Below are 12219 nucleotides of genomic sequence, written 5' to 3' on the forward strand. Positions count from 1 at the left end.
GCAGGAATGAGGCTTTTTTTTTAAAAAGATGGGGATTGTCACCTAATTAGGTTAAGAAAGAACAGAAAAAGAAAGATCACATAAATCAACACCTGATTAGAGACAATTTTACTAAAGGTGGTTATGTGTATTAAATTATTAGTTCTAAAACTAATAATTGTAAAGCAAAATTATTCTTCGGATTTATCTCCCCTTCTTTGTTTTTGGATTTTTTTGGTAATAAATGACCAAAGTCATTTTACACTTCTCATTTCACTTTAACAAGCTCCATCTGCCTCCCTTTTCCCAGTCTTCCTTCACAAGTGAATTCTGAAAATTTTACATGATTCTCAAATACTCTACTTTTGACTTCACCAATGTCAGGCCAGTATCATCTGAATGTCTTTCAAACTATATGATGCATCATGAAACTGTATCATCAGCCTTTCTACATACATCATCTGTACTTCCATTTCTCTCCCACACTACTTGCTAGGCCATTTCTATTTCGTACTATGGAATATAACCCCCCAAATGCAACACATTAAATTTAATCTTTATGAAGTTTTATTCCTTTAACTAGCTTCTCTAGATAGTTTCAGAATATAGATTTTCGATCTAGCCAGTCTAACTTTATAAATCAGAATACTGGAGACTAGAGAAGCAGTCTGAGTCACTTTACAACAGAGCATTCTGCCTTCTCTACTGTATCTTGGCTTTTGGGCCATCTTGATATAAATGTAAAGGAAAGCTTGGGTTAATTCTGTAACAATACTCTGATAAATTACAAATCTAACTATTTTGGGAGTACATGTAAGAAAGAAACTGGATAAATGAGTCAGAATATAGAGTCCAGAGATAACAAAAATAGGTAACATTTATATATTACCACCATATACCAAACACTGTTTTATAGATAAAGGATACAAAGAAATGTAAATAAGCATATGGGTTTTGAAAAGATCTGCTTTAAATAAGTAGAGGTAAGGGGAGAAAAGGAACTAGATTCAGGAAAGAGGGTAAGGTGGGCAAAACAAGAGTCTAGTGTATACTGTAACATGAATTGTACTCAACAATATGGTTAATTCTTATACCACAGGCCCTTAAGGGGAAAAAAATCAGCTTACCACATGCTCATTCTCTACAGCATATGTGCCATACTTCATGTCTCCTCGACCCCCAGGTGTGGCTGTCAAAGGTGTGCTTCTCACTTCCCGGTGGAGTTTGGCAAGGTCCCTCCGATAGGTTCGAATCTTAGACGTCATAGGGTTACGGAAAGATAGGGGTGCATAGCGTAGTTCCTCTTCCATCTCTGACAGCTAGGAAGACAAAAAATAGTGAGTGGACAGACTGATTCTTTTCTGTCTCATCTGGGTATATGCCTAGTTTGGACTCATCAAACCACAGATATCCCAAATCAGTTCTCATGAGACCATATGCTCCACAAGGACAAGGGGCCACATTTAACAGGTTCACTTCATTATTCTGAGTGTCTGCACAGCACCTATCAAGCATAGAACAGGCATTTGAAAAGTATATGTTGAATTAGTAAAAAAGAAATAAGCACCTTACAGCTTATTATACATTTTTATATACATTCTCATTTAATTTTCACAACAAATCAATAAAGTAGAAAATACTATTTTACTTCACATATAAGACTTGAAGAAACCTGTTCAAATTTACACAACGAAAAAAGTCAGGATTTGGAATCCTCAAATTCTTTTCAGTATACCAAGTTCTTACCCCGTTATGTTTCAAGTGCTGTCATGAAGCACTTTGAGGCATTTTGTATCAAAAATGATAGGGGGTCTGGCATCAAGGTTCTTCCCTTCCTCCTCCTCTTTCTGAAAACTAACTATCTCCATGTGGGAGATTACCGCAGGCCCACGTCGGATTTCCATTTTTCTGGGATAAGTGAAATATAACACCTAGACATGTTCACAAGAGGCCATAAATAATTTTCATCTGCCTGAGATGGCCAGAGTAGGATTGGTTCATTTTGCTAAGTTCAGAGAAAGACAGTAAGCACCAAAAATTAAATTGGTATTAGCTAAAAGATTTTTTAAATGCTATTAAAATGTTAACCAAAAAAGACTGGCTCTGTAACAAGTATCATAGATCTGTCCAGCTGTACACAAGTATTAAGAAAATAACAGTACTCTCATCATGAAGGAGAAAGTTTCTACAGTCTGGTGGCCCAATCCTTCTTAAAATAGATGTACAACTGAGAAAAGGAAGCAGATAAGCTTAACTTCTCAAACTTCATTAGGATAGGGAAGTTGTTCTTCAACAAGAAGGACATTCTCTAGTTTAAAAAGAATTTTTCTCCTCCTCAGTCTACTCTGGGGTAGCAAAGACTAGGGGCAACTATTTCTACAGAATTCTACTAGGGACCTGGATTTTAGCCCCACGCTCCCGAAAGAGTTTGCTGAAGCTAGAGCATAGTGGAGACAGGAAGACTCTCCTAATAGGTGAGAGCAAGGTTTCTTTTCTTAAAGGCAAGATTAAGAGAGAAGCAGTTGTTAAGACTGCTTAGCAACCTGGACCAACTTCTGACATCATTAGGTCCTGATTAGGAACTCATCCCATCCATGCACATCTCGTCCAAGGTACCGAATCCAGGCACTATGCTGTCTTTTAAAACAGAAGAGAATGTAGCTGGAACCACCTCCGAGCTACATTTTCTGTGACAGTTTAACAAAGAACTGATCTTAATGGCCAGCTTTTAAAATGAGATTTTAAAAGACCAGCCAGGTAAATGTATGAGAATGCCCTTATGAATCACATCAGGAATGTATTAGTATTATCAAAGCTTCATTTCAGGAGAGTCTTCGAACTTTACCCATTTGTTTTTGTTAACTCATTCCCATTAACTGGCCTCATTTAGTAAGAAATAATCAAAATCAGAATCAATAGGTGGGAAGAGTTAATCTGTGATCAGGTCATTAGCACTGGAAAAGATGAACACTAGGTAGAAGAAGTAAGGACTTGCTCCCTGTTCTCACCGTTTCATTTGCTTCCTGTTGCTTTTCATCAAAATCTCTGATCAACTTCTTCTTCTCTTCTGGAAAAATAAGACAAGTTTCAAACGCTCAGTCTTGCTTCTGTAGAGGCCATCCCTCTGCTTAGAATAAAACCCCATTCCTCCCCTGTTGGGGACAGTAGTACTTAATCACTCTTAAAAGGCATTGAGACATGTATGGGAGCTTGTTACCACAATGACTGGGGAAAGGGGAGAGGGAGGGTATTACTATTGGCATTTAGTGTCCAGGGAACAAGAATATGCATGCTTGGGACAGTCCTGCACAACAATTACCTGGCCCCAAAGGCCAATAGTGTCCCTGCTAAGAAACACTACAGGTCTAAATTAATCACTGTCAATCTTTTTTCCCCCAATCCTAACTAGGCACACTTTCATCCATACGAATGTTTAACTAGAAAACAGTATGGAGGTTTCTTGAAAAATCAAAAATGGATAATACACCTTTTGACTCAGCAATTGCACTTCTAGGTATTTATCCAAAGAAAACTAAAATAATTCGTAAAGATCTATGTACTTCAAAATTCATGGCAGCACAATTTACAATAGCCAAGATATGGAAGCAACCTAAATGTTCATCAACAGACAACTGGATAAAGAAATTATAGTTCACATGTACAATGGAATATTACTCAGCCATTAAAAAAAATGAAATTCTATCACTTGCAACGACATGGATGGACCTAGAGGTTATTATGCTGACTTAAATAGGTCAGAGAAAGATAAATACCATATGATTTCACTTATATGCGGGATCTAAGCAACAAAAAGAACAAACTAATCGAAAACAGATTACTCACAAACATAGTAGACAATTTGGTGACAAAGGGAAGGGGCGTTGCGGGGCTGAGAGAATGGAGTGAAGGATTAAAGGAGTACAAATTACTAGCTGATAGTTAGGCATGGGGATGGGGAGCACGGCAGAGGGAATGCAGTTAGCATTAATATGATGGCTAGGTGGAGGGCTGAGGGAGGGAGCAATTGGGATCGTTTGATGAACTATATAGATGTCTAACCAATGTACTGTATACTTGAAACTAATTTAAATAAATTTTATAAAAAAGAATGTTTAACAATATTTGTTCTCTGAAATTCCTGTCCCCACTTTCAACCACACTCTGAATCACTTCTCTTTTTAACCCGTATCTACTGCTTTTCTGCCAAAAAAAATTCAAAACTCATCTATTCTGTTTGCTGGAGAGGCTGCATGGGATGGCACGTTTTTTGGCCATACCTACTGGCAATGGTATGGGAAACAATATAAACGCCACTGACTCAAGCAGTAAGAAAATCATTCCCCTTTCAACTGTCTTTCAATCCTTTGCATCATGTCATTTTGGTGCTAGTAAGTATTTAATACCTAAAAATTACTACTTTCTCCTTTTAACAAAAATAGAAGAGGCTTTAGCATCAAAACAATTAACATCTAACTAAAACACCATTGTTTTGTCTTTCTTGTATTTTTCCTGATCATTTAGATAGGTTCTGCCGATTTTTGCCATTTAAAGTAGTGTTACAAAATTTCTTTTAAATAACTTCATGTATTACATAAATATGTTTCACATGAACTAAATTGATATAAAGAACGAAATAGTAAACATGGTACTTGGACATGTCAAAAATGATGAAAGGAGTACTGGCATGCCATCACTTGGTAAACACCTGAACAGGGTAGAACTACTGGTGAGTAAAGGGAGTTAAGTTCTCGTCCTAGCTTTGGGCTTGACCCAATGTGTAAGCCTAAATAATTCTCTTCAGCTTTTTGGGATCTGACCTCCTTCCTTGGCTATAAAATGAGGAGGTAGGTAATCCCTTCATATCTAACGAGTCCTTTTTATGAGGAGCTTCATTTTAAAAAATGTATACATTCAAATGAATGTTCACCCTGGAAATCTACACATAATCTATTACCACAGTTACCATTGCTTAAAATATTTTTTGAACTCATCTTTTGAAATTACCTTCACAATCTAGGGATACAGCCTTTTTAAAATTGTGGTAAAAAATATATGTGTAACATAAAATTTACCATTTTTACCATTTTTAAGTGTATAGTTGAATGGCATCAAGTATATTCACATTGTTGTACAACAATTACCACCATCCATCTCCAGAACCTTTGCATCATCCCAAACCGAAACTCTGTATTCATTAACACTAACTCCCCATCTGCCTTTTCCCAACTCTGGTAACTACCATTCTACTTTCTGTGTCTATGAATCTGACTACTCCAGACACCTCATACAAGAGGAATAATCATACAGTCTTTGTCCTTTCGTGTCTGGCTTATTTCACTTAGGATAGTCTTCAAGGTTCAATTATGTTGTAGCACAGTTGGGGACACAGTCTTTTAAAGCTATGTTTTTTCAGTCAATATGACTCCTAAATACAAATCAGCATTTCCATCAGCTGAAGAAAGAGCAATCTTTTCCAATGCCAAAGTAAACAGCTGAGTGGGGCTTATGGAGGGATGGCATGTGGGTAGTCAATATGCTGTCCCAAAATTTTCTTGGATAATTTTGTTTAACCTGATTTTAACCTTAAGTTTTGACTTTTGAATCCAATTCCATCCAAATAAGATGCAATACTGTGTCTTTACATGAACTTACATTATGTCAATCACAATAGTATCTAGTATATCAGTTGTCTGCTGTTTTTAAGTGATTATAAATCATTTGGGGTGTGTACATTCTATATTCTCAACTTGAGATCAAGCTCCTCCAGAAGAAGAAAATTTACTTTTTTCTTTCATAGGTCCCATAGCTTCTAGAACTTTAAACCTGACAATGCACCTTTACTATGCCTCATTCATTGTTATGTGCTATTTCCTTAATATATACAAAGCACTCCAGGTGAACTATTTTTCACTCCACACTGCCCACAAAACCCAGGGTTTGTTGTTTAAAAAAAGAAAAAGTTAAGCCATGGCAAATGGTCTGCATCTTGACCACCCTGATGTAACTGAAACAGGCACCAAAGCAGCTATTACTATGCCTGAGTGGGCTGTGTTTTCAGCCACCAGCAGTGAAATAATATCTGCAATCAAGAATGGCTACTTCCATGGAGAGGTATCATATTATTCTGCAACAAGCTGTCACACAAAGTGCTGAGTGTCATCACTCTTCTGTACAGGTCCATCTCCAAACTCAAGCACACTTACTCCTAATCCAAGCCAGACAGTATGAAGTAGTCTGTTTATATATAAGTATGTTCCCTTCCTAGCTCACATTTTTCTACAATTCTGGTAGTCACAAAATCTCCTCCTATATTCTTCCTTTGTTAAAAAATATGAAAATCTGCATTCTTAAGAGGCAAATTCTAGAATGATTCAAAGAAAGTGGCCACATAAAAATAAGAGTAGGGAGAAAAGAGGTAGCCCACAGAATCTTGACCCTTTCACTAACTTCTCTGCGTGATTCTGTTATTCTCAGTCGTTCTGGAGTTGGAATACTCCATTCTACATGAATTCATAAGACATACATTCTCCTAGGAGTGTTCTATAGCTTACATACTTTAAAAAGAAATACACTCCCTTTGAAAACAATTTGAAGAACCTCACCGCATTAAGAGATCCTTTATGTAACTTAACATTAAAAAAAAAAGCCGCTCTAGTCATCCCCTCTAATAATGAAGCCAGGGAAGCAGATACTTAAAGGTTCAAAAGAGGCTGAACCTTTATCCATCTGAGAGGTATCAGTAGCTGCTTCTTTATATTTTAGTCCCAGAATCGTCAAACCAATGATGTTAGAGCTGAGAGAGACCTCAGAGATCATCCAGTCTAACCTCATTTTACAGTTGATAAAATTAGAGACTGGAAAAACTGCCTTCACCAAGATCATAAGAGGAGTAAAGGTAAGGCGACACTAGTTCTAGAATGCAAGTTTGACTCCCAATCCAACGTTTCTGTACATTATAGCTCTAAGGAGCATTTCTGTGCTCCCAGGGTAGAGCCTTTAGCAACAGGTAAGATCTGTTCAGACCTTTTAATTTTTAAATTAGAATTAACACTATAATCAACTACAAAAAAGCTGGTCTGCATACTGGGTGGAATGGGCATCATAAACAAGAGTGAGCCACTCCAAACAACACTATCTACCACCCACACTCCTTCCCAAACCAGTCACATGTAAGTGACTCATTCTGAGACTGACTGTTTGGTAAACTGAGTGGATGGCAGCACCACACCCTGGACATGAATAAAATAGAAGCAGAAAGTCAGCTCTGAAAGACAGAGCCAGAGGAAACCTTCATTAACGATCAACGAGGTGTCAGTTTCTCTTCCTTACAGGAGGTTTGAATTACCAACTCAAGAATGACTAACCTTGGCCCCTAAGAGCTGTGGAAATAATTTCGGTTTCACTAGGATCTTTAAAATACGTGGCCAGTTTGCTTTTGGCACTCCACCGTGGCATTTCTAGGATCTACATCCTCTATATGTAGACCACAATAGTTTTACCTGATTTCACACCAACCACATAGGAGGTAAAAGCATTAGAGTCCTCTAAACCTGTTTCCTCATCTGTAAATAGGAACTATAACAACTGACCTCATAGGGTCATTTGAAAGGGTAAAAGAGATAATACATATAAGAAGCACTTGGCAGATGCTAGGTACATCAAGGGTTCAATAAATAGTAACTACTATTATTTTTTAAACAAATTCTTAGGTAGGATAAACTAAAAGCAAAAATAAAATTCACCAATGAATATAGTGTTGGAAAAATTAAATTCCAGTCATTGAGTAATTGGTATTTACCAATCTTCTGCAAAGAGTCCTCCATAGTGTTTTTTTCCTGGTTCCCAAGATAAGTTCTCATGTATAGATACCAAAATTTAAGTAAATTAAATGGAAAATTTTTGACAATTTTACACTCATTAAGACATATGGAGAGATGCCTTCAGGTGCTACAAAACCAAAACTAAAAATTATATCTATAGGCACTTACTCTGTTACTTGGATAAGAATTTACAACAATTTGAGGTATTTAGAGAGGTATCTTTTCAGATGCTACAAAACTAAGACTAGAAATTATGGCTGTAAGTGCTTCATATCATATTAAATGGATTAATAATTATCACATATGCTAACAGATTATGAATGCCAAACAAACTTTCTATAATAGAACACATTGTTAGCTATCCTTTTTTTTAATAGATGTATTAAAATATACTCTCTATACTCTCTCAGCTCTAACATCATTGGTTTGACGATTCTGGGACTAAAATATAAAGAAGCAGCTACTGATACCTCTCAGATGGATAAAGGTTCAGCCTCTTTTGAACCTTTAAGTATCTGCTTCCCTGGCTTCATTTTAAAAGTGATGAAAATATGAAAAACAGTGTATAATAGAAATAAAATCACACTCCTTTCAACACCCAATCATATACTTTCCCCAACAATCCAGAGTAGTTATACAATCATTCAGCAAATATTTATGAAGCACCTAGAATGTATTAGGATAGGCATCATTCTCGGTGCTTAGGATACATAATAAACAGACGAAATATAGAGTTAACGACAGAAGAGGGAACACTTCCAAATGTTTATGAGGTGAGCATTATACAGATACCAAATATAGAGTTAATGACAGAAGAGGGAACACTTCCAAACGTTTATAGAGTTAACGACAGAAGAGGGAACGACAGAGGGAACGAAATATAGAGTTAACGACAGAAGAGGGAACACTTCCAAACGTTTATGAGGTCAGCATTATACAGATACCAAAACCAGACAAGGACACAGAGAAGGAAATTACAGGCCAATATCCCTGATGAACACAGATGCGAAAATCCTCAACGAAATATTAGCCAACTGAAATCAACAATACATTAAAAGAATCACACACCCTGATCAAGTGGGATTTATTCCAGGGATGCAAGGATGGTTTGACATCTGCAAATCAATCAACGTGATACACATTAACAAAATGAAGGATAAAAATCACATGATCATCTCAATCGACAAAGCATTTGACAATTCAACATTCATTTATGATAAAAACTTTTAATAAAGTGGATATACATGGAATGTATCTCAACATAATAAAGGCCATATACGACAAGCCCATAGTTAACATCAAACTCAACAGTGAAAAGTTTTCAGGAGCAAGATCAGAACAAGATATGGATGCCCACTCTCATCGCACATTTGGTATTTGGTGACCAGAAGTGAAGTGTTCTGTGTGAGTACTAAAGGACACACACAGAAAAGAAACACACAGGAGGAAGGACTGGGTTTCTCCTTATACAGGAAAGAAAAACTTAAGAGGGGAAAAAAATGGGTTTTCCTTATATGTACATTTCCTCTTTATATATCCTTGGTTCTTTCGTCATAAATTAATTGACCATATATGTGAGGGTTTATTTCTGGGCTCTCTGTTCTGTTCCATTGATCTCTGTGTCTGCTTTTATGCTAGTACCATACTAGTTTGATTATAATAGTTTTGTAATATAGTTTGAAGTCAGGAAGCGTGATTCTCTAGTTTTGTTCATTTTCCTCAAAATTTCTTTGGCAAATCAATATCTTTTGTGGTTCCATACAAACTTTTGGACTGTTGCATTTGTGCTTGGGTAGAAATTCACACCATTCTGACTGACCTCTTCACAGAAATGAAAAAAAAATTATGTAGATGACAAAGGTTAATATAACTAAGTTTTCTATTTTTCATACAGAATACATTATTTAGCCTTATAGAAATGGACACTGCAAAATTTAATTCAGCATCAGACTGAAAGAAAAGTATTTTTCAACCATGTAAATCAGATCCATCACTGTCCTGGCTCAATACCCTTTAACTGCATCCCCTCACATTCAGAAAAAGATGCAAATCTTTCACTATGGTCTACAAGGCCACACATGATCCGCCTACCGCTTTCTAGCGTCATCTATTACTACTACCTCCTTTGCTCATTCCACCCCAAACACACTGGCCTTCTTGCTCTTCCTAGAACATGCCAAGCTCATTTCTGCTTAATGGACTTTGTAGTGCTATTCTGTCCTCCTGAAACTCATTTTTCCCAGTTTTTTGCATGGTTCACCCCCTTACCCATTCAAGTCTTTGTTCAAATGACATCTCTTCAAAGAAGTCTTTCATGCCATCCAATTTGAAAATAGAGTGCCACCCCCCTCAATTCCTTTGCTCTGCTTTATCTCTCTATACAGGCATACCTTGGAGATATTGCAGATCGGGTTCCAGACCACCGCAATAAAGCGAGTATCACAATAAAGTGAGTTGTAATCTTTTTGCAGGTGGAGGGTCTTGCCTTCAATTTGTAAAAAAACGCAACATCTGTGAAGCACAATAAAGCAAAGCGCAATAAGACCAGATATGCCTGTGTTATCCTTAACACTACCTCTTAATATTTATATATTATCATCAGTTCACTAAAATGGGAATTTGTAAATCTTTTTACCGTAATTTGCAATATTAACAGCATCTAGGGCACTGACTGGCACATAGGAACCTCTCCCACTAAATACATGTTAAACAAACGTATTTATTTCATTCTCTCCAGTCATTCAATTCATATGACCTTGGGTAACTAAAACTTGAGCTTTGACCCTTAAGAGAAAACAATAAAACACAGTCTTATCCGCCTTACCATCAGGATCAAGTTCATTCTGAGGCAAAAAACTATGCTTCCTACAGATTTAATTGGACAGCTCTAGTTCCTTCAAAGCCAGCAGCAACCTGAAGTTTGCAATCAAGAGGCAGGAAATAGTCCAAGCAGAAAATCCCTAAGAGGACCACACCTAAACGACACCATCCCGATTTTAATGACCAATCGCCCCAAACTGATATTTACCAACCCCAACAGTCACGATTCCTTTGGATTCTTAACCTTTTTGGTGCTACGGATCCTGAGTCTGGTGAAAACTATGGCCCTCTCTTGAGAATAACTTTTTAAACGCATAAAACAAAATAAAGACAGCTACAAAAGCAACCAATTCTACTGAAATACAGAACCGCAGATTTAAAGTCTCCTATGCTCTTTCTGCCAAAGTGTAAATGAGAAAATTTTGAAGGCTACAGGAAAATCAAGAATGACACTCCCAAGACCCACCCCTAACTAAGCACCCAAGGTGGAAGCAGGGAGCTCCAGGCGCCGGGACCCAGCTGGCTCTAGGGGGCGTGTTTGAGGATGAGGAGCAGAAAGAAGAGGGCCTGGGTCTGGGAGGAGGGTGGAGACTTTTCTTTCCAGAATGCGTGCGACCGAGTTCCCCGCGGCTCCACCCGCCGCCGCCTCACCTGTTCCTGCAGCCCCCAGGAGCCGCTCCGGCACCCGTCGTAGGTCTTCATGGAGGCCGCGGAAGATCTCATGTAGTTTCTCGAAATGCTCAGAGGAGGCGGCGGAGGTAGCCATGGCGCAGGCCACGCTCGAGTACTGGCCGCCGAGATTCGGTGCGAGGGCCCGCTCCTAGCCCGGCGGTCAGCCGCCTAGCCCCGCAGGCATCACGGCGACCACCACTACCGCCGCCTTGGACGAGACGCTTCCGGGGCCGCGGCGGGGTCCTTCCGAGCAAGAACGCCACTCCCTTCATTCCGTCACTGAGGGATCGCCGAGCGCGAAAGCCTGATGGAAAGTCGGATGGCCTCTGCCGCCCGGGCGACTCCTATGAGAGTGGCGGCGCGCCGGAGTAAGCGGCAGCCCCGGAGTCCCGGAAATACCCGCTCCAGTGTTGGGGAGAACGCCAAAACGGAAAGGACTGCGCGGACCCGCGGGACGGGCAGCGCGGCCACCTCTCTCCAGGGCCCCGCCTTCCGGCGTACGGCGTACGCTGCAGTGCGTGCCGGGAACTGTAGTTTGATGCGGAAAGAGCTCCGACTCGGAGGTCACGCGTCGCAGCGGGGCGGTGGCCCAGCCAGCACCGTGGCTGCCTAAGGTGAAGCTAACACGCAGTGGTTTGGACGTAACCCTCACTGTCATCGTACTGTTTGGCCACCGTTTCTCAGTTCACGTCTTGACTAAATGTTAGCTTTCAACCCTCGAAAGGTAGCCGGGCTAGGTTCCTCCTTGCTCTGGAGCGGTAAAGCACTTTTTCTGGGGAGGCCAAGTGACCAGGGTCACATTCTTTCAGAAGTGGTCTCTGGGCAGTGTGATCCCTAAAATACGCAGCCTCTAGCGGCCGGGTTGGCCTTAGTGCGTTCGTTCACTCAGCAGGTGTTTAATGTTAAGCGTCGTCTCTGTGCAGGGGAT

The 12219-nt window shown here is 39.3% G+C and overlaps 1 protein-coding gene across 2 annotated transcripts in view; it reads right to left on the reverse strand.

The window, feature by feature from the left end:
* Positions 1 to 11776, reverse strand: part of VTI1B (vesicle transport through interaction with t-SNAREs 1B) — a 16537-nt gene extending 4761 nt beyond the window's left edge. The window contains exons 1-3 of one of the 2 annotated variants that reach the window (XM_006915142.2): positions 11271 to 11776; positions 2988 to 3046; positions 1107 to 1298 (exon numbers count right to left, since the gene is read on the reverse strand). In XM_006915142.2, coding sequence (XP_006915204.1) covers positions 1107 to 1298; positions 2988 to 3046; positions 11271 to 11385 — 366 coding nt within the window. In that variant the 5' untranslated portion in view covers positions 11386 to 11776. The remainder of the gene's footprint in view (positions 1 to 1106; positions 1299 to 2987; positions 3047 to 11270) is intronic. The other variant, XM_025049121.1, reaches the window with a different exon arrangement.
* Between the last annotated feature and the right edge of the window lie 443 nt (positions 11777 to 12219).

Source organism: Pteropus alecto, unplaced genomic scaffold (genome assembly GCF_000325575.1).
Source record: "Pteropus alecto unplaced genomic scaffold, ASM32557v1 scaffold276, whole genome shotgun sequence".
NCBI lineage: Eukaryota > Metazoa > Chordata > Mammalia > Chiroptera > Pteropodidae > Pteropus > Pteropus alecto.